Source organism: Lytechinus variegatus, chromosome 9 (assembly GCF_018143015.1).
Source record: "Lytechinus variegatus isolate NC3 chromosome 9, Lvar_3.0, whole genome shotgun sequence".
Taxonomy (NCBI): Eukaryota; Metazoa; Echinodermata; class Echinoidea; order Temnopleuroida; family Toxopneustidae; genus Lytechinus; species Lytechinus variegatus.
In genome coordinates, this window is record NC_054748.1 from 26,357,644 (window position 1) to 26,385,540 (window position 27,897).

General features: G+C 37.9%; 2 protein-coding genes across 4 annotated transcripts; one reads left to right on the forward strand and one right to left on the reverse strand.

The window, feature by feature from the left end:
- Positions 1–883: 883 nt before the first annotated feature.
- On the reverse strand, positions 884–27,875 carry LOC121421570 (arylsulfatase I-like). Of its 3 annotated transcripts, none has more exons than XM_041616317.1 (11): positions 27,774–27,875; positions 20,253–20,448; positions 18,848–19,007; positions 17,964–18,076; positions 14,749–14,859; positions 12,208–12,333; positions 10,431–10,560; positions 7,067–7,421; positions 5,767–5,918; positions 2,825–2,986; positions 884–1,265 (listed from the first exon to the last, which is right to left on the reverse strand). In XM_041616317.1, exons 2-11 carry the CDS (start codon positions 20,373–20,375, stop codon positions 1,030–1,032), a joined length of 1,668 nt encoding a protein of 555 aa, XP_041472251.1. In that variant the 5' UTR covers positions 20,376–20,448; positions 27,774–27,875; the 3' UTR covers positions 884–1,029. The 3 variants fall into 3 exon arrangements, with proteins under 3 accessions (XP_041472251.1, XP_041472252.1, XP_041472250.1); XM_041616318.1 differs by lacking the exon at positions 14,749–14,859 and adding an exon at positions 16,513–16,620; XM_041616316.1 differs by lacking the exon at positions 14,749–14,859 and adding an exon at positions 16,504–16,620.
- LOC121421569 lies at positions 22,071–26,612 on the forward strand. The gene is made up of 2 exons (XM_041616315.1): positions 22,071–23,172; positions 23,246–26,612. The coding sequence occupies exon 2, from the start codon at positions 23,263–23,265 to the stop codon at positions 25,315–25,317; it is 2,055 nt and encodes a 684-aa protein (XP_041472249.1). The 5' UTR covers positions 22,071–23,172; positions 23,246–23,262; the 3' UTR covers positions 25,318–26,612.
- Positions 27,876–27,897: the final 22 nt, after the last annotated feature.

Below are 27,897 nucleotides of genomic sequence, written 5' to 3' on the forward strand. Positions count from 1 at the left end.
TACAATTTGAATTGACTTTGCACATGAAATCATGTCTCGGAGCAAATTTTTGGTATGACAGGCGTAGCAAAAGTGTTTTCCCATTTAAAAAATATCGCCTTTTCAGAAAATCTTTAATTCCGTTTCAGCATGTCTGAAGACAGAATTTCTGTATCCCCATTGATTTTCTGTACATGAAAAAGTGACAATTCCGTTTACATAGGAAATAAATACGCAATGAGTAGCGATGTCAAAATGCTTGCACTGATCAAACTTTGTATCTGCCACTGTACTAACATTGCTCTAAAATCTATTGTATATCGAAGAGATACATATACGACTACAGAAAATATTCATAGAAGCATAATCAACATGAATACATCCTCACCCTTCACATTATTAGCATTATTCTACGTTTGAATGAGATTTTATCGATAATTTGGGGACTTTTTGGACATCATTTTGAGCAGTCGACGACTTCCACCTATCCACCAATTTTAATTTGAGGAGTACCGCGATCGTGGTGTTATGTCGGAATGTAGAAGGCAGACACACGGCCGTGTTCCTTACTTTATTCAACATTCATTGAGAGATGTTCGGTCGCGCTCAGATAGCTTGCGCTTGTGAATGTTTTCGATACGATTGGGTAATGGAAATGAGTGCAGTCATGATGCGTGGACGACTGATGCGAAGTGAGATCGTGTTTTGTGGCCAGTTGATATTCATATTTTGTTGATTTGGGAGTAATTTCTGTTGAAAAATATACATTTGCTGTGATTTTCCATTTCGAAAAATTCTGCGAATTTCGTCAGTTTTCTACAATTGTGGAAAATCACTGTCCCTACAAAAGGTGTCTCAAAAGATGAAAGAGAGCAGCGCGGTAAAAAAATTGTCTGGAGTTGAGGGGGGTCAATTTGACCCACCCCCCCCGGGAAGCTTAGGGTTAAATAAATTGAATATATCCATAATTAATAATCTAAGATCATAATGCACTAAATTTCTTTCCAGCTGGCAAATTAGTGAAGTCTCAAAAGCCCCATCTCTCCACTACTAATCTATGCCTTTAATAACCACTTTTTGACTTCTGGCAATAGTACTGTACGGACCCTGGCGTAAAATATTATAATTCAGTCCTTGGTCGGGTGTTGAGTCCGTATCGTTTCTCCATGGAACCCAGCAGTTGTCGTGGTACTTGGGGTTGCTCAGTGGATCCGGTTTCTTGTTCCTAATAGGGACCATCGTTTTACGGTACTCTTCAATCCTCATCATCAGTATTTCAACAATATCTGTGAAAAAAAAAGAAAAGTATAAGTAGGCCTATATATTTAAATCACTATAACATTGACAATGCAGGAATCCAATAGGACCAAAGAGATCAGGGCCCCGTCTTACAAAGAGTTGCGATTGATCCGATCAATCACAACTATGGATAGCCAGCAACGTCAACATCTAAAATTGCATGAATGTTCAAAATATTTCTAGATACAGTGTACGATGTAAATTACATAAATTCATTGTTGTGTTTGCCTTTCTTTACAAAGAACATTGTGCAAAGTTCCTGTAGAAAAAAAATTGACATTGATGGATTTCCATAGAATACGATTGATTGGATCAAACGTAACTCTTTGTAAGACGGGGCACTGTTCGACTTGGGGAAAAGCAACTTAAATATAAACATAGATTGACAGAGATTTAATTGATTCCACAAAGCATGTGAGCACCAATAAACGGTTGCATGGCCAGGATACTCCCCAGGGAGCGGAGATGGTATGTGTGGAACAGTGACAGATCCTTTGACCAGGGTAATAATAATAACAACGATGTAAAGCGTTTAGAAAATAAAGTATGAAGCACTATACAGTGCGTATCAAAAAAAAGTTTACGCTTTGAAAAAAAAAGGGGAATCGAAAAATATACATGTGGATATTTTTATCACTTATAATCTTAGGTTTGGGTGTCAACTATTCAATAGAAGTAAAAGTTTTGTACAGAATGTTACACTTGAGTGAGCACTGTCCATTTTTGGAAAGCTCGCAAAATTATGTTTGCGCAGAAATGCTTGTTTTCACACTGTGTCAAGGGGAAACTTACCCTGTGAAACATTTTTCAAACATTTCCCTCGCACTTTTAGTCAATTGAAATAAAACAGATAATTCAAGCATTTTGTAACAACTTTGCCACCCAAATTGAAATTTCAACACTTAGGAAGCACAAACTTTACCCTTTTTTGTGCCAGCTGGATCTGAGGACAGAACTGAATCTGAACAAAAGTTTATATCAGACATCTCCAGCATTTTTTCACTACGTGTGTATCATTTGTAGTGGGTTTACATTTCATTTTTCATTTAACACTTGTTTCTCCACACTTTTCCCAAGCTTGACAACGATTAACAAAATGAAAATGAAGCCTAAGCCATTTCATGTAAATCACAGCTCACTGTAAAGCAAATATTGTCACGATGACCTCGGTATGTGGGGGTGGGGCGCAATGCACTCTGCCAAGTGTTTTGGGCAAGGAAACAAGTTAAAAAAAGGAAAAGATATCATCAAATCAATTTTCCTAGCTACATTCCATGTGTTCTTTATGATTAAGGTCTACTTTTATTCGCATAACTATTTCAAAGTTCTGCGCAAATCATTTTTCACTAACTTTTCCAAAGTAAGTGGTGCTCACTCAAGCGGAAATATTTTTCGACAGTTATATCGTCTTTTGCTTAAATGGATCTGTACCACCAATGTTAAAATGTGGAAAAATCTTCAGGATGTTACGAATATATAATGTGTAAACTTTTTTTTGATATGCACTGTATAAATGTAACTTATTATTTTTATTATTACAACATGCCTTGGTTCTCATCAGCTATGTTATAAAATTCACAGGGATCTTCGTTGATGTTGTAGAGACATGGCTTCTGAAATGGATCACAGTTCGTGGAAGCATTATCCGGCTTGGGTGGGCAGCTCACAACAAAGGCGTTCGGAACAGGATTAGAGTCGGAGGAATTGTCTGCAGCAGGAAGAAAAATAGACAATATGTGACCCATCACTTGCAAACCAACAACCAACACTTGTCCAAAAATAAAGAATGTATATTATTATAATTATTATTATAAATCTTTTTAATATCAATATAATTTTCATTATTGTTCTTATTACTATTGTTATTAGTAGCAGCAGCAGTAGTAGTAGTAGTAGTAGTAGTAGTAGTAGCAGCAGCAGTAGTAGTAGTAGTAATAGTAGTAGTTGTTAGGAGTAATAGAAGTAGTAGTAGTTGTGTAGTAGTAGTAGTAGTTGTAGTCAGTGGCGTACCGTGGGTCACGGCATTGGGGGGGGCACCAGCAAAAATTTCGGGTCACTTAGGGAGCGCGCGAAGCGCGCTCAGTTGTCAGGTATACTGACCTAATAGAGATATTTTAAGGACATGCAGTGCCATTGAATGGATATGTATCTCACTGATTAAATAATGCGAGCGCGAAGCGCGAGCTGAAATTTTTTGATATTGGGGGCTAAAAATTGACATTATAAGCAAATTGTTTTGTAATCATGATACTTAACTGTCTCGCTAAACAAACATTGCGAGCGCGAAGCGCGAGCTAAAATTTTTGTTTATACTGACCCTAAACAAGGAAATTTTAAGGATTATATTTTAGAATCCATTAAGAGTATAAATATCTCACCATAGTCATCTAATGCTAGTGCCATCCTTTGCTGATTTTGTTAGAATTACATCTAAACACAGTCATGAAGCACCTTTTGTAGTCATGTAATCATGATTATCATACGCATCTTACTAATCAAATACTGCAAGCGCAAAAGCGCGAGCTGAAAATTTAGGAAATATAGACCTGAAGAGGGGCATTCTAAGAGCGAAGCGCGAGTTGAAATTTTTGTATATTAAAAAATTTCAGCTCGCGCTTCGCTCTCGCATCATTGTTAGTCAAATACGTAGGGTCTTAGAGAATTCCTACAAACAACCCTTAGAATGCCCCTCTTCAGGTCTATATTTCCTAAATTTTCAGCTATATTGACCCCAAACATGGATATTTTAAGGACTATGGTTAGGAATCCATTAAGTCAGAGTATACATATCTCACCATAGTCATCTAATGCGAGTGCCAAGCGCTTGCTGATTTTGTTAGAATTACATCTAAACACATGGAGCACTTTTTGAAGTCATTGTAATCATGATTATCATACGCATCTCACTAATGTACTGCGAGCGCGAAGCGCGAGCTGAAAATCTAGGAAATTCAGACATGAAGAGGGGCATTGTAAGGCTTGTTTGTAGGAATTCACTAAGACCCCACGTATTTCACTAACCAAATGATGCGAGCGCGAAGCGCGAGCTAAAAATTGATGCGAGCGCGAAGCGCGAGCTAAAATTTTTGATATTCAAATCAGAAAAATTTGCATTTTACGGACTGAATTTAGGAGTTCATGAAGAGCAGAAATCTCACCAATCCACTAATGCGAACGTTAGCACGGACAGGAAATCAAATGTTTTATATTAAGACTTTAAAATAGGGCAATAACTTTCAGTAGTCATGAAAAAGAAGAATATATCACTACTTAAAACAATAATAACTCTAATTGCGAGCAAATATATTATTTTGTTGTATATTGATTTGAAAACAGCAGGTTTATATATCTCTTTAAACAGTCTATGCGAGCACCAGGAACAATGAATACACAAGTAAGCAAATAATGTTTCATGAAGTTGTGAAAAAAAAATGCTTCTTATGTTACATAACATAATATAATATAAAACTATAATGAACAATAATTTCTTCTTTTTACCACTACGTTTCTCTTCCCTTTTCCCTCTTTTTCTCCTTTTCCCCGTTTTTTTTTTTTTTGGCCAGCCGATTGGGGGGGCACGTGCCCCCCCATGCCCCCCCCCCCCCCCCGTAGTTACGCCACTGGTTGTAGTTGTAGTAGTATTGTTATCATGATTGTTATCAAGACAAATTTTGAAAATTTTATTAGCTTGAAAACTGTATCAATTAATTCATTGAGATTCATATCTTTGTATTTTCATATTCTTTCCATTACACAACTTCGTTAACTTTTTGACAACTTTTCTCAGCAGAACAAAAATAATGTTTAATTGGTGGATGTGCTGACAGCTGGCACTCCATAACAGCGTGGTCTAAGTTAACCTAGGTTTCCCTAACTATGGCCATCAGAATACTACCCAATGGCCAGTATCCTGAAGTCGGGTTTAATTTAGACCATGGTCTAACTCTGTGCCAAAATTATGGGAAGCCAAGTGTCAAAATTTTTATTTTATTGTATGTTTCTTATGTGTACTCTGCTCTCTCCTGAATCTTCAGTGGTGGAGACAAATAACGTATTCATACTTCCTAGACTATTGAGACTGATTTGAGAGTCAAATGAACTGAAATATTTTATCTTTACTGTTTAATAGTGAGTTATGTCACAATTGGTTATTAAACCCCAGCTATAAACCTGACTTTGAATTAAACCCGACTTCAGAATACGGGCCAATGAGTTTACCCTACAAACAGAGGGTGTTTCAGCAGAAGGACTTAAGTATGACATAGAGTTGCACTTAAATTCCTAGTTATGTGCGGTATAAATAGCATGACCACATTGGTCAGATCATGCAAAGAGGACGCGCACTACTGCGTATTGATCAATAATATCGCGTGTTGCATATCATGTACACGTCAACATTTAAGTGCGAATCTAAGTCATACTTAAATCTTTGTGAAACACCCCCAGGTTTCTTAAATTGCCGTTTAATATCACAAACAAGATTCTTACCAGTGGACTCTCCTTCTGGCGGGTACCAGTCAGACCACTTGCCGTTGTAATTCTGGCCTTGAACCAACTTATAATTCCCAATACGGATTGCAGATACATTCCGCACAGGATCAATGTTGTGCAGGATCTCATTCCGAGGTGAAGGCTCCCCTCTGCAATAAGGCATAAATATATTGTAATTCAATTTAAAGTCTTCTTTATTCATATAAAAAAATGCCCATACAAAGATTAAAAAATACAATATTTTCAAATTTACAAACATATATATATATATATAAAACATATTCAATATATGTTCAATATACACAACATATTCAAAATATAAAAATACACTTCAAAACATTAAACAACAAAAAGTTAACAAAAGCAACCTCGGGCGTGGGACCAGGAATTAATCTAGGCACAGAGAGCCAATCAGTTCCTTCAATTCACTTTCAGTTAAATAAGATACATCCATTTCATACCTCATTGAAATGAGTTCCCTAATTGATTATAATAATAATGATGATAAAACAAAATATAACAACTTGAACAGGGATTTTTTTTCCCCACAACATCAGACTCCAAACTATGCGAAAATTAATCTGATATTAAAAGATCTACATTTTTAAAACATTTACATAAGTTTAACAATAACATGACCATTTTAAGAAGGCACCGCTGGGAGAACAGTTTTTGGATCTGAAGTGCCTACAGTGGGTAAAGTTATTTTATTTTAGTATTATTTTAATTCGTAAAGTTATTTCTATTATAAATCATAGTCACGAATTTCAGTGGAATAAAAGTAATAATTTCAATTTGACTTTTAAACTTGTATTGAATACATAATGAATTCTTTGTAAAACAAATTTAAATGCAATCTGAAAGTTAATATCCAAGATCTTGGGAAGGGCCATTAGGTCCCCCCCCCCTCCCCATTTTTCCAAGCTCAAAATACCCATCTTTCTTAGGTTAACCACTTGCCTCAATTTTCTTAAAACTATCCACACCATTTTTGCTCCTATATGGGTAACGTTGAAGTTGATATATCAAATAACAACCTTTGACCTTTGTTCTCGATACCCCCAAAACAAATTAGATCTTTGTCCATCCAACATAAAAACAGTACAAATGTTTAATGGTGGTCTGTCCATAATTTGTTTTGTTTTCCACTGTATTTCATCATTTTTCATAACTGAAGGGGTGAGGACTACTAAAGAAAAGGTGTTCTCTATGAAATTTAGGATATATTAATTCCTGAGTTATATGAAATGTTCACAATTTCCGAGAAGAGTTTGTATTCAAGTAGTAACTCACTCACCTTGAGAGCATAGACCAGACATCTATGCCATCGAGATGCTCTAAACTGCTGGTATTCCCACCTGCTAAGCCATACAATGTTGGAACCCAATCACAGACATGCATCATCCCATCGCTCATTCTCTTTGGCTTCTCAATGAGGGCGCCCCATATGAATCCAGCACCACGAAGCCCACCCTCCCACGTCGTGTCTTTCACTCCTCGCAGCGGCCAGTTGTTGGCGTAGTTGGCGTCGAACCCGTGGGCAGGTCCTCCGTTGTCGGTCGTAAAAACTACAATGGTGTTGTTGTAGAGGGTGCTCTCTTTTAATGTCTGGGTGATGTTTCCAATAGAGTCGTCCAGGGCAGAGACCATGGCTATCAACAGAAAGAAAACATAAAATTGTCATAAATATTTTTTTATTTTTAGAAAAGGCTCCATCAACAAAAGAGATACAAATTAATCATGGACAAAACCCATTTCCTACTGGAACCATACTGTTCCTATAAAAGTTCATAGAAACTACAGATTTCAGTAGTAAACAGGTTAACTCATGGACTACTGGAACTGGGTGTTACCAGCACATGACCATATGAATTACAGAATTCAGTAGTCAATGACTTACCCCATTGCCTTCTGGAAACCCTGTACAAAGCCTATGGGATTCATAGAATTTAGCAGTCAACAGGTTAACCCACTGCCTAAGAGAACTGGGTGATCCCTGTACAAAGCCTATGGGATTCATAGAATTTAGTAGTCAACAGGTTAACCCACTGCCTAAGAGAACTGGGTGATCCCTGTACAAAGCCTATGGGATTCATAGAATTTAGTAGTCAACAGTTTAACCCACTGCCTAAGAGAACTGGTTGATCCCTGTACAAAGCCTATGGGATTCAGAGAATTTAGTAGTCAACAGGTTAACTCGCTGCCTAAGAGAACTGGGTGATCCCTGTACAAAGCCTATGGGATTCAGAGAATTTAGTAGTCAACAGGTTAACCCACTGCCTAAGAGAACTGGGTGATTCCTGTACAAAGCCTATGGGATTCAGAGAATTTAGTAGTCAACAGGTTAACCCACTGCCTAAGAGAACTGGTTGATCCCTGTGCAAAGCCTATGGGATTCAGAGAATTTAGTAGTCAACAGGTTAACCCACTGCCTAAGAGAACTGGGTGATTCCTGTACAAAGTCTATATGAAAACTACATAATTCAGCGTTAAACAGCTTAACCCATTGCCCGCTGGAAACGGATCATCCCTGTAAAAAGCCTAAAGCATTCACGAATTACATGATGAAGACTAAGAAGATGGAGATGAAGATAAGGATTATGTTGATGATGGTAGTTGTGATGATGATCATGATCGTGATGACAATGACGACGATGACAATAGTAATTATCATACAGATAATCATACGTCATCACTTCATGACGGTTCCAGGACAATTACTCCAATGGACAATCCGCACGTCAAGCCAAACATAAAATCTATGCTCCAACACTAAATAAATCCTAATCCTTATCTTTACATTAGTCTGAATCAAAAACTCTATTACAACCCTAACACTATGCCGTCTGAGATATTGGCCCAAATTCAGAAAGGTGGTTTTTAAAACCCACGGTTGAGTCCATAGTTTATGCAGATTTCCTGTATAAATTACTCTTATTTTACCGCGTACATATATATTAAAAAACGTCCCATACTGATTCGCGCTTTTATCACAGTGCGCCAAATTGACACCTGTTGCCGTGGTGAGATACGCTATTTTATTCATGAGTCCAGTGTTTGAAGAGTGGACTCATGAATAAATAGCATATCTAACCATGGTAACAGGCATCTGGTGCACTATGACAAAAGCGTGCATCAGCATAGGACGCAGGCCTGCCAACTTCTCCGGGTTTTCCGGAGTTTCTCCGTTTTTCAGAATTTATAGCGGCCCAAAAGCGGAGAACTCCGTTTTCTTTGTATTTCAGATGATTTTCTTTTTTTGGGAAATGACGCACTTTCCGTCTGCATCTGCCTACGGCTCTCTTTCTCTCTCTCTGAGTCCTCTCAATGTTACATTTACGTACGTACGCACGGTAGTATATACCGTGCGTAACGTTAATTAAACGCATGCACTACGCGCGCGTACGTGGAGTTCAGAGTTCAATGGATAAGAACGCGTGATGGGCCTGTGCTCCGTGTGTGCATATACGAAGCGCAACAAGCCACGGCCAGCGCGCTATTTATCCGACAGCGATCGTGTGTATTGACATTGGACAGTTCGCCCGCGATCGCGAGGATTCATAGCGCGTGTAGTGCGAATGTAACTCTATGCATACGGTACGATGCAGCGCAGCGCTTGCGTGCCTCCGCTACTACCGTTCTGGAATACCGTGTGGGAAATGGATTGTTTCGCCAGCTGAGGGTTTAGAAACGGTAACATTTTAAACTAATATCTTCTCATGATATTTTTATATGTGCTTTGTGCTTAGTGAGCTAAATGCTTTGGATTTTACAAGTCTGCCGTTTCAGTGCCGATTCTTGCAAACTTTTAGACCCCTGCTGTATTTTTTTTTAGTCTGTGAACTGTCATGACTGTGTGAATGATCCATGATGCCAAAAGCAAAAGGGCACACTCAAAAGTTTCGCGACGTTTACAAAGATATGGACAAACTTGAACAAGAATTTAATCTTTATCAAATAGATCAAGATGTTGATGAAATTGTTGCAAGTTCAAATACAGACAGAATCGATGAGAAATGGCACAAGATAGGAGCTATTAAGGATATCACAAGGCACACAGAGAAGTACTCCCTCCTATGCAAAACAATGAAAGCAGTTCTGCTAATTTTTCATAGCAATAGTGACTGTGAAAGAGTATTTTCCATCCTGGTAAAGAACAAAACTAAGCAGAGAGCAAGCCTGAGCACAAGAACATTAAGTTCTCTGATGGTACATGAATTGGCTATGGAGAGTAGAAAGAAACTATGCCATACTTGTACTTACTCAAGAGAGGTAATACATGGTGCCAAAAAAGCCACTTATGAAAGGCTCCAGAGAAAGGACAAGGCATAAAAAGCTCAAGAAGCGCTCCAGAAGGCTTGTTTTTAAGGTGAAATTTCCTAAATGTCCTCCAGCTTCAAGGGGGCTCTGCCCCCTTGCACTCCTGCCGGGGCCTTGCCCCCCGCCGTTGGGAGTTCGGCTTTCCGCGCGATTCGTGGACTCCTTTTTTCCATTTTCAAATGTTGGCAGGTCTGAGGACGTTTTTAAGCGTAATTTATACAGGAAATCTGCATAAACCATGGATGCAACCGTGGGTTCTCAAAACCACCTTTGTGAATTCGGGCCATGAAGACCGGAGTAAATGTCGTGTCACCCTTCATGATATTCTCAAAAGAAATTACCTGCAAATTTTCTCCTGTTTTCATCTTTAATGTTCGGGAATCTTTCGTAGTACTTATGCGGAGCTTGCAACCTCTGACCATCGTAATTTGCACTGTGTACCGCTTGATGGGCTAGGTAGATATACAGCGGCTACAAAATATAGAAAGATAATTTAAAAATATGAACAGGTCATCGATAAAATTACAAAAATGAATAATAGATACATGAAATATAGTTATGGGTATCTACATTGTACACTATATACATGTAGGACTAAAAGGGAAATATAAGACAATGGTTTTTATACTACAATGGCTTTCAAAGTTACACTTAAAGGACTGACCAAAATACTGAGTGGTTAAAAAAAAAGCATAAAAAACTGTTACATTTTGATATTGTTTCACTCACTCGGTAGCAGGCCTGAGGGCCATATCATAAAGCTGTTCTTATTCAGTTAAGAGCGACTTTAAGAATGACTGGTGATCCTTTCTTGTGGTAAATGATATTCACCATTAAATGTTTATTGGTGGTTAATTACTGCGTAAGAAATGTTCACCAGTCGCTCTTAACTTACGAACAGCTTTATGAAAAACCAACCTGGAGTAAAAACAATCAATGAATTTGATCTCAGTTTACAAACAATCGGAATATGTTCGACAAATGTTAGTTACTGATTTGACACTTTTATCATCAAAAGTACACGGCTATAATCTTTGACAACAAAGTGGAAGACAGCAAATGAAATTTATTCTAAAGTTTAATGAGTTCCAACAATGCAACTATTTCAAGACACAACGACAGCCGCACTGGCGACCGTGCATCGTTCAGCTGTGTCAACTCGATTTGCATGTCATAGGCGCTGTACTGGGACACTCGAATGAGTCAGCTTGCTCGTTAAGTGTGACCACTGGCAGGTCATGTAAATATTCAATTCTTCGTAATTTCTTATAAATATAATCCAGAAATCTCAACTGTTCAAACTATTTCATTGTTTACCCAGGCAAACAATTGAATGACAAAAGGGTATTCATCCCAGGTGGGTGTTTTATAAAGCTGCTCGTAAAGTTACGCACAACTTTACGCACGACTGGAATATGTTCTTAGGTCATAACTCAATTATACAGGGAAATCACATAGCACAAGAAAGGATCACCAGTCGTGCGTAAAGTCATTCGTATCTTACGAACAGCTATTTGAAACACCTGCTAGGTGGGTGTTTCATAAAGCTGCTTGTAAGAATACGCACAACTTTACGAACGACTGAAACATGTTCTTATCTCCTAAATGAATGACATAGTGATGTATCATCTAGCACAAGAAGGGGTCACCAGTCGCGTAAAGTCATTGGTATCTTACGAACAGCTTTATGAAACACCCACCAGGCCTACTCGGTAGTTGATGCACCAACCATTGAAAATCAACATTTAATCGTCGACTACTGAACAGGGTTATTATTAGAGGAAATTATATTGTGATGATATTTTAATCAAAATGCTTAATAGTTGTAGCTTGTAGCCACCTCCAATGGCGCATAAAGCCACAAGCGTACCTATTTTTTTTGCTTATCAATTTTTTTCTGCTGCAAGATGACCTTTTATATCCTGTTGAGGACCTTTTTTTTGCTTGTCAAATTTTTTCTGGCACGAAATCCTTCATTTGTGGTTGAAGACCTTTTTTTTTCAATTATTTTTGCGGACAATTTTGCCCCCCTGTGGAAAATCCTAGGTACGCTACTGCCTAAAGCCAGAGACTAATCCATCATAGGTTGATCGCTGCGAACATTAAGCGAGGCATTACCTCTTGCGGGTTATGATTGCGAATGATCTCCTGTGTCCTTTCTGTATAAATCTCGGTAGAATACTGGCCAAAAACGGGTTTGTAGACTGACCCATTCACATGGAAATCAAATCCAGTCACTTTATGCTGCGAGGTAAGAAGGAAACATTGAATATAAAATGAGGTTGTTTCAACTTCAAGATTCTTAAAACGGTAATCTTGCATTCAAACATATAATAAAAAGTTTTCGCTCTGCAACAAGGGAAGAAGGAAACAATGAAATTAAAATGAGGTTGTTTCAACTTGAAGATTCTTAAAACGGTAATCTTGCATTTAATAATATAATAAAAAGTTTTTGCTCTGCAACAAGGGCAGAAGGAAACAATGAAAATAAATCAAGGTTGTTTCAACATCAAGATTGTTAAAATGGTAATTTTGCATTTAAACATATAATCCCAAGTTTTTGCTCTGCGACGAGGGAAGAAGGAAACAATGAAAATAATATGAGGTTGTTTCAACGTCAAGATTCTTAAAATAGTAATCTTGCATTTAAACATATAATCCCAAGTTTTCACTCTGCGACAAGGGAAGAAGTAAACAATGAAAATAAATTGAGGTTGTTTCAACATCAAGATTCTTGAATTGGTAATCTTGCATTTAAACATATAATAACAAGTTTTCACTCTGCAATGCAGGATCAGTTCTTGCAAATACACTGAAATCACACAAGTCAAAGCATTAGTATTACAAGACTATTTCAAAAAGTCATTCAGCTGGAGGATAATGGTGGATCTTTAGGGAAATCAGAAACAACTTTTTTAAGTAAGAGCTGGTCTCTAATACATAATGTAAGTGCAATTATGTCTGTATCAGTGATATCTTTCCAAATTTAATTTCAAATATAATGTACACCTACAAAGTCCTACTTGATTTTTTTTTTTTGGGGGGGTATCACCTTATTTAATCAGATATTTCTCCTTTTTATTTTACTCCATATATATCACTTTAACTAAAGCTAATGCAAACTTAGTTCAAATTGAAAAAGCACACATACATTTTGAATTATAACATGACGGAAATCAAATGACGGTAGATTAGCAATCAATATCATGCAAACATTAAACAAACAAAATCAAATAAGTAATTTATGCATTAGGACAATTGATAGTAAATGGAGTATTAAATGAAAAGTGATGAATATGAGTGGGTCAATTTCATTAATAAACATGCATAATTAATTAAAGAGCTAAAAGAAAGAAAGACAGGTGGGTGCATCTTGGAAAGGAGCAGGGAAGCAGTCAGTAGCTTGTCTTCATTTCACAAATCTATTCTAAAACCTGTAATCTATTTCACATGCATAAAGAGTGGCAAATTTCATGCAATCTATCAAACCAACAGCTACTCACAGAGATCAATAAACAAATAAAAGCTACAAAGAAGGCCTATTGCTGCCAGCATTAAAATAATGTATTATTAACAAAAGGAAACTAAGATACATCTGAAAGCCTGGTGTTCAATCTCTCATCCCTGGAGCAAATCTCTCCCTAACAAATTGACAATTGTTTTTTTCATCAACGTTATGTCTTTTTAATACTAATGTTTACTAAGAATGTAAATTCTATGTTTTGAATTTGGGAAAAATATCTTATAAAGGATACTTGCTCATTGACCCCTCATTGTCATAAATATGTTTTATATCTTTTGGGACAATGCTCTGTCTCTATATTTTACATATGTTTCTTATTTTTGAGAAACATTGACATTGAATTTAAAGGGGTGGTCCAGGCTGAAAATATTTATATCTTAATACACAGAGTAGAATTCACTGAGCAAAACGCTGAAAATTTCATCAAAATCGGATAACAAATAATAAAGTTATTGAAGTTTAAAGTTTAGCAATATTTTGTGAAAACAGTTGTCATGAAGATTCATTAGGCCAGCTGATGATGTCACATCTCCACTTTCCGTTTTCTTATGTTATTACATAAATCACATTTTTTTCATTATTTCATACTTGTGTGAATAGTATGTCTCCCTTATGATGAAATAAGTTGCAGCAATAAATATCTAATGCACTAAATCAGTTGTCAATCCAATTTTCTAGTTCTTGGAGGAAAAATTTTGAATAAACCTAATTTCATATAATAAAATACAAAAGAACAAGTGGAGATGTGACATCATCAGCCCACCTAATGAATATTCATGATGACTGTTTTTACAAAATATTACTAAACTTTAAAATTCAATAACTTTGCTATTTGTTGTCCGATTCTGACAAAATTTTCGGCATTTTGCTCAGTGAATTCTACTCTATTTATTAAGCTATCAATACTTTCAGCCTGGACCACCCCTTTAATTAAAGGATAGAGATGTACAGTAAAGAGTAAACGAATGGGGTACAAGTAGAAATAGAAATAGGGGCAAGGGTCAAATAGAGACAGCTTTCATGCAGCAGCTGAAAAGGATCATTCTTTAAGGTTCAATGTTGAGAAAATACAGAGGACGAAATAATATCAAAGAGTATTTAAGGAAATATGGATGACAGAAAATTTGGGTTATTACCTCTGTGGACTCGTGGGTAAAGTAGTCCTGCATTCCGCCGTAGTAACCGTAATACGACTCAAAACCACGGTGACTGGGAGTAAGACTATCCTTGAAAAACCCTAGATGCCACTAAAAAGCCACGCCCCCATAGAGAACATGATATGGGGTAGGATAGGGGTAGGAGGGGTAGGAGTGGGTTAGACAAGGGTGTGGTTTAGGTGTGTTGAGGTATAGGCAGACAGACAGCCAAGCAAGCCCAGGAAAATTTGTGTGCATGCACCGCCAAAGATTTGTTAGTATTTTTTTATGAGCGATAGAGAGAGAGAGAGAGAGAGAGAGAACAAAATATTTCATATGATTATTAGTGTACATTGAAACAAAACATATGCATGCAGGCTAAAAGGGATGCTCGTTGCTGAAATCAATATGAACTATTAATAAACAGATATCATTACCTCACTTGATGCATATTCATGGTAATGAACATGTGATCCATGCATATTCATCATAGGCGGCGGAAGCGGGGGGGACGCTCCCCCCTAAATTTGTTGTTTATGACCTTTTTTTTTTTTTTTTGCTTGTCAATTTATTTTGCTACGTCCCCCCTAAAAATTTTGGGTTGAGAACCTTTTTTTTTTTTGCTTGTCTAAATTTTTTGGCTGTCCCCTCCTGAAATTTTTGGCTTCCGCCGCTAATGATATTCATGACAATGATAATGCACCCGTTTCACTGATACAGTGATACTAACAATGCTACAAAACTTGTTTTATTTTTCATCAAAATCAAATGACATTTTCAGTGTGTTGAGCTTGTTTAAAGATGATGGTAAAATAAAGTTTAAATTCAAATTCGAATTTCAGTTCATATCGACTTCAGACTTGAGCATCCTTTCAAGACTGTACATTCAAGGCACTCTGCAAAAAGAAGGAGTAATATCAACATCAGCCCAGTATCGTGTATGGCCACAACACAGAAGTGTTGAAACAACACCATTTTAAAATCAAACAACCCACGGTTGAGTCCATGGTTTATGCAGATTTCCTGTATAAATTACGCTTATTTTACCGCGTATATTAAAAAATGTCCAATGTTGATGCGCGCTTTTGTCACAGTGCGCCAAATTGACGCCTGTTGCCGTGGTTATCCACGCTATTTTATTCATGAGTCCACTCTTCAAACAAATAGCGTTTCTAAGCGTGGTAACGGGCGTCAATTCAGCTGTGACAAATGCGCGCGTCAGCATTGGACATGTTTTATACATGGGCCCGATACGCACTACATGAAGCGTAATTTATACAGGAAATCTGCATAAACCATGGACACAACCGTTGGTTTTCAAAACCATCTTTGTGAATTCGGGCCATTAAGTTTTAATACTATCTGATGCTGCTTAAAAACCACAGTAAACACAAGGGGTCAAAACACTTAAGCACCATTCAAAACAACCAATAAAAGCTTAAACATTCTCCTATTTTGAAAACCATTTGACCATATGAAAAAAAAACTTCCCCAAAAGTTGCTGAAATTCAAATTTCACAGCTTTACATCCATGAAATGGCTACCTATTTTCCTTATTTCCTTGAAATTACTTTGATTTGGCTGGAAACCTTCAAGAAATTGAACCCGGTGTTGCCTCAAACAAAACTTCAATTCCTCTGATGATGACATATAAATATACTGGGCTGATGCTGAAAAACACCTACCTTTTTGCAGTGTAATAAAAAATATAAAAAATCATACATGCAGGATAAATTGTACATGTATCTCTTCTACCTGTTCTACCTGGGCTTCATGGGTGAAGTAGTCTTGCTGGCCGAGGTAATATCCGTATGTCGACTCAAAGCCTCTTTCGATGGGTGTATAGTCCTTGCTGAAGAACCCTAAATGCCACTATTTCCCAAACCCACAACAAACAAATTGTACTGTAGTGAGGAGGTGAATCATAATGAAATGCTCATCAAGGGAAAAAATTACATGGGGGCTCGGGGTGATTTGAGCCCTGGAAAATTCCCATTTACTGCAATATTAAAGCTTATCCAATATTTCAGATTTACATGTAGGTAGTACGTTGTGAAAAGAGGCCTTTGAAAATATTTACTTTTTTGGCCTGTTGACATTGTACATGTTCATCTCCCAATACCCTGAATTCATCATGGACTTTTACCTCTGAGTGTAGTTTAAAGGCGACCGCACACCTTATGATTGGTCTGCGACCCGAATTCAGAATAAAATGTAGTAGAATTTGGTGCTAATACTGAGACTTGGAATATCTTACTGTGTAATGTTCTAAATCATCGTACGAATACCTGTGTTCAAATCTGTGACTGTGCAATCATCCTTCTTAGAATAAAAGCAATTTTGATACCTAGTCGTAATGACGTCATACCAGTCGTACGATTGCCTACGATTTGAAACTAATTTGGCCTTTACTCTAAAATAAAGGCTTGTAATCTTTCAAAATGGTTATATTAGTATTGTTTCAATTAATTTTAACCTCAAATAAAATGATATGTTCTATTCACTTTTTCAGAAAATGAGCAAGATGCGATTTGTTCCAAAATCGCTTGGGGGGTGATACATACACCAATTGACGGACTAAAGGTGGCATGAAGGCACCTCCATACCACATACACAGGTGGACTCAGTCAGGTGAAATCAGTCGGAGTCAGCGTCAGCCAGGCTTTTGAATTAAAGGTGGCGTCGGGGGTGTTACACCTAAGTCAAGCCTCCTCCGATGCCGGTTCAGTCAACTTTCGACTAATGCTGTATGTATCACCACCCTTACATGTAAGTATTGGCAACCCATGCTCTCATTAATCTGAATATTTCTTGATATCACACATTACAACAAATAACTTTTTATCACAGAATCAATTTAAACTATTAATCAAAAATCAATTCTTGTTATCAAGAAATCGGGTTGATTGAAATATGCTGGTTAAAATATCCGAGGGGGGGAGGTGGGGGGTGTTTCACAAAAATTTAAGTGTGGCTGATAATTTTATTTGAATTCCTAGCTGCATGTGGCAAATAAGCCATCACTGCATTGGTCAAATCCTTCCCACAGGTCCTACTGCATATTCATTCAATGAGAACGCATGTTGGATATCATGGGTGCATCGGCACTAAGAAGTCGCACTCGAGTCTTCGTAACGTCCCCCCCACCTGGGGTGTGATAGCCCATTTATATCCAAAAGTCTTGAAAAGAAGAACACTACATTTCATTTCCTTACCTTACCAACCATATGTGTACGGTATCCCAAAGGCCGGAGATACTGAGGCATTATGGTCTCATTGGTGCTGAGGCCGTACGGCTGGTCTGCTATGATAACGCTATACTGCAGCCCTGAAATGACAAGAATACATCCATGTACCGATGTGGGCTATACAGTGGTCAAAATAATTTTTGGGGGTCATTTTACATAGGGAACAGATTTTATGTGTTCCTTTTACCTTAAATGCCCAAAATGTGATTTTTTGGGGAAATGGCAGCCATCTTGGATTTTGGCCGGCACAGACTTTTTTCTCTGACCCAGGCCCCAAGATATTGTCATTTCATGTTGAGATAAGGTAAAAGGAAAAGACAAAAAGTACTCCTTGAAGCAAAATAAAAATCATTTATAGCCTACTCCTAGTATTTATACTGCTAAAAGCAGACAAAATGTATTTCATCACTATGCGTACACACACAAGTAGCAGCACCAGAGTGGGTTAGGCGGCAATCTCATGGTCTAGTGGTTCTGCCTCTCATCTCTACAACAGAGGGATGCAAGTTCAATTCCCAGCCATAGCGCATATTTCTTTAATAATTATACTTGCTTATATAGCGCTTAATACTTACTTTGTCAGAAGTCTCTAAGATCTCTACAGTATATGCAGCATAATTACCCTGGCTTTAGCAGTGCAGCTGTTACGCGCGCTGCGTTTCAAGGAATAAATTCCTGCCAGGTACCCATTTACCTCACCTGGGTTGAGTGCAGCACACTGTGGATCAATTTCTTGCTGAAGAAAACTTTGCCATGGTTGGGATTCGAACCCACGAGTCCGGAGACTAATAATCCACTGGGCCACAACGCTCCACGCTTTACTATGTGACTTTGTGAAGATGTTAACAAACCTGTGTGTATCGGGTGTTTGCCTGACATAATAGCACTCCTAGTTGGCGTACAAATCGGGGACACATAGTAATTGGTTAGCATGACCCCCTCCAATGCCAACGCATCAAGATGCGGAGTCAGGATCTGCGATGAACCATGAAAACTAACATCGTTCCATCCCTGCAATAGAAAAACAAATTAAGTAAACCACACATCTTGTGGAAACAACTGTGATTTACCACAAAGAAATCAATAGGAATGAAACTATCTAAAATTTGATATAACAGAACAGGCCATATAAGGCATAATAAAAGAACTTTTACAAAGTTCCAAAGAGGGATAAGGAGCTATACAGTATGAAAGTCTTAAAATGTTTCAAATCAACAAAATTGCTTTATAGGGGCAGGTTTTGCATACTTCCAAATGTGTGCTTTCTAGGTAAAATAATTGTCAATCACACATTTCCTCCATCATCAAAAGCAAAACTACTTCTAATTTCATTTTCTTTCTTTAATACATACCTAAGTCATTGGGATATAATATAGTAAGATTGATATGAAATGAATTTTCCTCCTCCCTCTTCCCCCCACTCTCTCTTTCTTCTTCTCCTCCTCCTTCTCCTTCAACTCCCCCTTCTTCTTCTATCCCTCCTCCTCCTTCTAATACCAAAGACCTATAGCTGGTTTATATTGGTATGGATAATAAGAAGTGTTAAAGGACAAGTCCACCCCAACAAAAAGCTTATTTCAATAAAAAGAGAAAAATCCAACAAGCATAACATTGAAATTTTCATAACAATCGGATGTAAAATACAAAAGTTATGACATTTTAAAGTTTTTCTTAATTTCACAAAACAGTTATATGCACATGACGGTGGGTATGCAAATGAGGAGACTGATGACTTCATCCACTTACTATTTCTTTTGTATTTTATTATAAGAAATATGGAATATTCTATTTTTCTCCTCATTGTCAAGTGAAAAAAAATTAATTCCTCCCTGAACATGTGGAATGAGCATTTCTTAATACTATATGATTCGGTCAAGTTGGTCCTTATTGTCAAATCTATAAAAAATGAAATATTGTATAATTCAAACCACAAAAAAAACAAAAGAAATAGTGAGGGACATCATCGACTGTCTCATTTGAGTTGTGAATATCACTGTTGTGTGAAAAATAAGCAAAACTTTAAAATGTCATAACTTTCTTTCTTTAAATCTGATTTTGATGAAATATTCAGTGTTTTGCTAGTTTGATTTTCTCTATTTATTCAAATCAACATTTTTCTGAGGTGGACTTGACCTTTGACACATGTAGTTGCTCATAAACATTTCCTCTTTCTGAGTTGACCAGACTAAAGAGAGTAAGAGACATTTTTTTATTATAATATTATTAGGACAAAATCATCTTGATCTTTATACCCACCAGGTCGTCTGCAACGATGAATATAATATTAGGAGGCTGGGCTGTGAACACACATTTGAGCATACAGCAAAGAAGAAAAGCTCTCATCGGAGCCAACTTGAACATCTTTGAAACTGAATACATCTCACTTGAGTCAGCCTTCCAAGAATTTAAAAATGATCACACAGTTCTGATCATCATTGATTTCATTGAAGACCTGTAAGTTACAACAAGTGGAATGCCTCTGGCCGTCTCACCTGCATCACGCGGTTCAATATAGCAGCAGTGCTGACTTTGAATACTACTCTAACTCGCACAAGATGTTCAGCGATACATGGTTACTCTTATGTCCACTTTTTATGAACTAGACCAATAAACTTACAGAGATATGATAGTTATTCAACAAAAAACCCCAACATGGCCAAAGTTCATTGACCTTACATGACCTTTGACCTTGATCATGTGACCTGAAACTCGAACAGGATGTTCAGTGATACTTGATTACTCTTATGTACAAGTTTCATGAATCAGATCCATAAACATTCAAAGTTAGGATGGTAATTCAACAGATACACCCAATTCGGCCAAAGTTCATTGACCTTTGACCTTGGTATGTGACCTGAAACGCGCACAGGATGTTCAGTGATACTTGATTACTCTAATGTCCAAGTTTAATGAACTAGACCAATAAACTTTCAAAGTAATGATGGTAATTCAACAGATACCCCCGATTCGGCCAAAGTTCATTGACCCTAAATGACCTTTGACCTTAATCATGAGACATGAAACTTGCACAAAATGTTCAGTGATGCTTGATTACTATCATGTCCAAGTTTCATAAATCAGATCCATAAACTTTCAAAGTTATGATGGGAATTCAACAGATATCCCCAATTCGGCCGAAGTTCATCAAAATCTTAACCTGAGGTTAAGTTTTTGAAATGTCATCATAACTTAGAAAATATATGGACCTAGTTCATGAAACTTGGACATAAGGTTAATCAAGTATCACTGAACATCAAGGTCATGTGACGTGAAACTCATGCAGGATGTTCAGTGATACTTGATTAACCTTATGTCCAAGTTTCATGAACTAGGTCCATATATTTTCTAAGTTATGATGACATTTCAAAAACTTAACCTCAGGTTAAGATTTCGATGTTGATTCCTCCAACATGGTCTAAGTTCATTGACCCTAAATGACCTTTGACCTTGGTCATGTGACATGAAACTCTAATAGGATGTTCAGTAATACTTGATTAACCTTATGGCCAAGTTTTATTAACTAGGTCCATATACTTTCTAAGTTATGACGTCATTTCAAAAACTTAACCTCAGGTTAAGATTTGATGTTGACGCCGCCGTCGCCGCTGCCGTCGGAAAAGCGGCGCCTATAGTCTCACTTTGCTTCGCAGGTGAGACAAAAACAAATATTCTTTCCACAATAAAAAAACTAAGTAGAGTGCGCCGATTGCAAGAACATGTCTTTGCAAGGATCGTCTTTCATGCCACCCATTTATTAAAACGCGCTGTGTGAAGCGCCTTCTAACAAGTTTATTCTAGTACAGTAGAGGCGCACGGCCAATATTGGAGACTGTCTCCAATATTTAGCCAAAGTATTTCCTTCTATAGATAAAGATATTTGAAGCTCGATTTGGCGTCCTCTTAGTTAAAGAAATTTTAGGGATTGGCTATGCAAAGTTTGTCTTCAATAGGACGTGTCATCTGGGTTGCGAGGTTGTTGGATTCCTTGTTTTGTTAAACATGACTAAGAATCGCATCCATCTGGTTTTTATGAATGAAAACAAATCAGTTTAGGGTTCTTTGGATTCCTTTTTTTTTTTTTTTTCTTTTATTTTTGTCTTGTGATGGACAAATAAAGACAAGTGAACATGAATCTGTTGTGCCCCTTGTACTTCTTGGAAGTGACCTATTGCGACCTACGACAAATGGCGTCATGGACAGGATAGGTCAGGATTAGGCGCCGATTCTGAGGGACAACCCCAGGTTCAACGAGGGAGGTGTTAGACGGTTGGTGCGACAACGGTGTTAGACGGTTGGTGTGACGACTGCGTTAGACGGTTGGTGCGACGACGGCATCAGACGGTTGGTGCGACGACAACAGCGTCAGGTGGTTAGAGCAACAAGAGTGCCAGATGGTTACAGTGACGACGCATCAAACGATTGGGGAGATGAGAGCGTCTGACGGTTGCATCGATGACGGCTTCAGAGAGAGTGACAGCGTCGACAGAGTGACAACAGCTTTGGACAGTTGGAGTGATGGTAGCGGTGGAGAGAAGTGACTGTAATATTCAAGACAGAGATGGACTAACTTGTTTCCAGATTTTGAACTGAACTGAACTGATCCTATTTTGATAAAAGAATAGGAATATGGTAAGACAGGGTATGATTAATGATTATGTTTATTCGTAGGTTCCTGAGACCCGATTTGAGTTCCAGAGATGTTGAGAACGGGCGGTGTAGCTGAACATAGCTGACTGAGGGTACAGATGTTTGATCCAGATTCCAGCCGTAGTTAAGAGTAGTTTTAAGCTGTGTAATAACAATTTATTTTTCTCCTATTTCTTTCACAGCACTTTGTAACGATGGCTGAAAGCGGAGTTGCTTGAATCTAATTTAATGATGGATGTTAAATAGAAGAAAAATCCAATAGGTTAGGCTGAGAATCAAATAGTTACTAGGTTCCAATTTGATTATTTTGGGTATACTTTGAAATGGGTTTGACCTTGGATAGCAATGAAACAAAAAAAAACAAAAACAAATAGGATGAGGTATTTGAAGATTGATTCAGAGCTGTGATTGAGGCTGGTGCAAGAATAAGTTTTGCTAGGGCTTTATTTAAGTATGGCATAGGCTGGATCTTTTCTTGTGGAGTTAGATTTCCTGGAGATAGCTTAAGATAGTAGTTACATAGTTGAAGGCATAGGCTGGATCTTTTCTTGTGGAGTTAGATTTCCTGGAGATAGATTAAGATAGTAGTTACATAGTTGAAGGTAGTAGATTGCTCAAGATGGCGGAAGAAAAAATGGCGGAGATGTTGCAAACTTTGACTGGTGTTTTGAAAGGATTGAGTGTGCAACAGACTCCACAATTACCCAAAGTGAAGTTACAGAAATTCAAGGGTCCACCTAGGTCTCCTGGGGATCCATCCCTGAAGGAGTGGTTAGATGAGTTTGAGGCCTATAGTAATTGTTATAAGTTAAGTGGAAAATCCAAAGCTCAGGCCTTAGTGGATCATTTAGGTGGGATAGCGAAAGAAGAGATTCTTTGTAGAGCGGATTCTGTCAGAGAAGACTATGACGAGTTGGTTCAGATTCTTAAATCCCAATTTTGTCCTGTAGAATCCCTTCAGACCCTGAGTGCTAGTTTTCACTCTTGTGTTCAGAAGGATGGTGAGTCACTGGCGGACTTTAGTAGGAATTTGATGAGGTACTATTCTCGCATGGAGCAGGCAGCTCCCTCTGAAGATGAAAAGAAAGCATTACACGCATTACGTGATACTTCTTTGAAGGAAGGCTTTGTAAGGGGTGCCAGAGAGGCATCGGTGAGGCGAGAATTACGTAGGATTGAATTGGCCATGAAAAGCAAACCTTTCATGGACATGCGTTCAGAGGCATTGGATCTCTTTAGAGACCAAGAATCTATTCGTAAGATCGGGGTAAAAGAAGTGAAGATGGAGGACCCTTTGATAGGAGTAGTTTCATGTGATAAGGAGTCAGTTGTTGACATTAATGAGCTTAGTGAACTAAGAGGTCATTTGAATCAGTTATGTAGACAGGTGGCGGTTTTAGCAGATTCGGTTAAAAGTATGAAGACCACTCCCAAAGTTCCACAAAATGAAGTTGTATGTTACAACTGCGGAAAGAAAGGGCACATTCGACCCAGATGCACTGAGCCAACTTTGTGTTACAATTGCAAAGGTCGAGGACACGTTAGCAAGAATTGTCCAGAAGCGGTAATATCTAATAGTCCAATTTCCTCAAATGTTCCAGTGGATAGTCCAAGTGTGAGAGTTAGTGGTATAGGTAATGCTAAGAGTAGCGTGTTAACCCAGAAGTTGATCTCTCACAGTCCTCGAGGCAAGGTCCGGTTCAAAGATGTTAAACTTGGTTGTGTGTTTGATACGGGGGCGGAGGCTTCCATAATTCCTTCATCGGTATTTCATTCCCAGCTTCAAAATTTGGATTGTGGTCTACAACAGCATGATGGTTTGTTTGTAAACGTAGTAGGGGTAGGTGGAGTTGAAGTCCCTGTTGAGGGATATGTAGAAGTCCCTATAACTATTGAAGGTCAGGATTTAGTAGGTAGCTTCCTTGTGATTCATGATGAGGTTGGTCGTTCTGCTCAATGCGAACATCCCATCTTGTTAGGTTGTAATATCCTTCGTCAGTTGCCTTTTAAGATGATGGAGTCGGTTTTATCTCAATCATTTAAACCAAAAGAAGGCTGCGGAGATGAGTTGGCTGGTTGCTCTACACATATTAGTGTGAGCTCTGAGGAAGTTCTTCCACCCTTGTCTGTTCGAAGAGTAGTTTGTAAGGTTCAGTCAAGTGCTTTTGATACAGATGAGGTATTGGTGAAGGACACGCTGAGTAGGTTTGATCCAACACTCTGTACAGTGGAAGGCTCCCAAAGCATTAGGGGAGATTCAGTGGAGTTATTGGTACAGAATAGTTCTGAGCATGAGGTACGAATCCCCCCTCACACGCCGGTAGCAGAAGCTCAGGCAGTGAGTAGGAAGCAGGAAGTCCATGTAGAATTTCAGGAAGAGGGTAGCCTGTTGGTGTCAGGACACGATGTTATTACTGATCAGACTCCCAGTATTAAGGAGGATACCAACAAGGCAGGTAGTAGAGATGGTGTAGATCTTCCTAAAGGAGTGAAATTGGAGGGTTTGTCAGTGGTTGAAGAAGAAAAGATTGTTGAATTATTGGCTCAGCATAAGGATGCCTTTTCTGAGGGCTCATTTGATTTGGGAGAATGCATTGTGGTACCTCATGAAAATTGTAGAAGGTCCTCCTATAAGGCTACCATATCGACGTTTGCCCCCTGCACAAATAGATGATAAACAAATGTTGCAAGAAATGTTGGATCAGGGATTTATTATTTATTTCATGAAATTGATCCCGTTAGAGATGGATTTTATCAAACTAGCCTAATTTAGTGAAAAGTATTCGAGATTCAAGTGTCTAGCTGATTTAGTTTTTCATTTAAGAATATGGAAGACAAATTTTGCTAAAGGAAAATTTGGACTGTGTCATATAGGATTTCTTTTGCAAGGCTTGCTTGGTATATATTAGTTTCTTTGAGTCAGATTTGCCCTCTTTGCTTATTCTCGTGAAAAAGGGAAGAAAAAATTATCTAATCCTTAAAAACACACATAATTGGCTAAAAGTAATTCTCATTCAATTTTGACAGGATTCAATAAATTAACTGTAGTCTTTAGTCCTTAGAGTAGAAAAAAAAATCAAATACAATTTGACTCTCAGCCTAATTTTTTTTCATTAGGGATTATGAATTTTACTTTCAGTACAAGTTTGAAATTCTACATTTTGAGATCAATTCTTTATGAGAAGACAAAATAACTCCTTGCTTTCAGTTCTTCGTGACAGATGCGTATCTTATACAAATTTCTTTTCGGATTGAAATTTGAAGAGGTCAGTATTTACATCCTAAACCTTGTTTAGTTTACTGTCGAATGAGTGAAATAAAAAAAAAAGTATTGGAATATGCTAATCAAGTGATTTGGCTGAATCTGGATTGTTTAGTTTTTATTATTTCAATTATTCCAAGAAATAAGTGGACTATTTACTGTTAGAAGTTCAGTGAAAGAATTTTCTTTTCATTCATAGGTTGAAGTAATAAGGCAGAAATTTGATCAAGATTGGAGAATAATCAAGAAAATTGAAAAGACATATTTGATTTAATAGTATCCAGAGAGTAGATATTAATTTATTTGAATCAGCGAACTGGAAGATAGATACCATATACCGGTACTTTCTAATCTTTGTTGTGATTTTGAACATTGATTGTAGTGTAAGTCGACCTGATATTAAATTGAATTATGTGCTATATTATAGTCGGGTCGACTATATCTTGAGCGGGGGAATTGTGGAAAGTTGAGTTTTAGCCAAAGTATTTCCTTCTATAGATAAAGATATTTGAAGCTCGATTTGGCGTCCTCTTAGTTAAAGAAATTTTAGGGATTGGCTATGCAAAGTTTGTTTTCAATAGGACGTGTCATCTGGGTTGCGAGGTTGTTGGATTCCTTGTTTTGTTAAACATGACTAAGAATCGCATCCATCTGGTTTTTATGAATGAAAACAAATCAGTTTAGGGTTCTTTGGATTCCTTTTTTTTTTTTTTTTCTTTTATTTTTGTCTTGTGATGGACAAATAAAGACAAGTGAACATGAATCTGTTGTGCCCCTTGTACTTCTTGGAAGTGACCTATTGCGACCTACGACATATCTCCAATATCAGAGACTTTTGTAAAGAATTTGGGTATCCAATTTCGGAGACAGTCTCCAGTTTTGGAGACTAATTTCTTTTGTTTACATTTGCGGCAAAAGGATTACCTTGGCGGCAAATAAAAATGTGATAAGCAGATTCCTCATGACAAATTACCCCTTTTCACCGTCTACTTTAAAAATTCACCGTCTACTTTTGTTTTGATAAGGATTTTTGTTGTCAATCACACACAAAACAAATGGGCTTCTGACCTCAGTGAGACAAAATTTTGGGTGGAAAAAATCATGCTTTTGTTGGTGTTGTTTCTTTTGTCCTTTTGCAAAGCAAGTCTCCAATGTGGGAGATTGTCTCCCCTATTGGAGAGTCTCCCATATTGGCCGTGCGCCTCTACTGTAGTATAAACAATTAACATTATTTACCGGATTATGTCATTTTATAAACAATACTCAATAGATTTAATTTTGTTCCCTTCAAACTTAAGTTCAATTAATGAATAAAATATGTTTACAGCTACAGGGAATTTATCTAAAGAAAGGCTTCTCATAAAAAAGTCATTTGGTGCATCAAAAAGCGATATGAAAGACCCCCATTAAAATTTGGGGGCAGGCTTCGACTTCGTGCGTAAGGCACACCCCAAATTACCTGGAACTGGAAGCTCGACTGCTGCTGTCCTGATTTAGCATTCTTCCACTGTATTTGCCGTACTGGGTAGGTAAGGTTTAATTTGAGTGCCCCTCCCCCCCCCCCCCCCCGGTAATGACTGCCCCTCGCCAACGGCCAAGACCCTTTCGTGCAATCGGCCATACCCACCCGGCACCACTACATACGCGTACCCGGCCCTTGAGCTCCGCCGCCTTTCGCTAAGCATAGGCCTAAGCTCTTTCGCCCGCCCTTCGGAGGCCCCGCCGCCGCGTTAGCCATGGCCGTGGAGGAGGCGAACTCCAACTTAAGTCCCAGGGCAGGAGCGCGGAGCCGTCGCTGGTATTTATTCTAGGTTCTTTATTTGTGTATCATATTCAGGTGTGAATTCCAAACTTAATACCGTACGCACCTTAAAACACCCTATTCTCTCAATTTTCTGACGAATTTGAAGCAACAGTATGAATGATGTTTTCTTTTCGAAAAACTCCCGATTCCTCCTTTGCTTTGAAGTTTGATCCTCTCGAACTCGCTCT

Excerpts from the sequence above, each read along its gene's own strand:
- LOC121421570 (XM_041616316.1), bottom strand. The coding sequence starts at position 20,375 with ATGTATTCAGTTTCAAAGATGTTCAAGTTGGCTCCGATGAGAGCTTTT. Across the intron at positions 10,561-12,207 it reads GCAATCATAACCCGCAAGAG|CCGCTGTATATCTACCTAGC; the intron begins GTAATGCCTCGC and ends TATATTTTGTAG. Across the intron at positions 1,266-2,824 it reads CATAGCTGATGAGAACCAAG|ATATTGTTGAAATACTGATG; the intron begins GCATGTTGTAAT and ends TTTTTTTCACAG.
- LOC121421569 (XM_041616315.1), top strand. The coding sequence starts at position 23,263 with ATGGCGGAAGAAAAAATGGCGGAGATGTTGCAAACTTTGACTGGTGTT.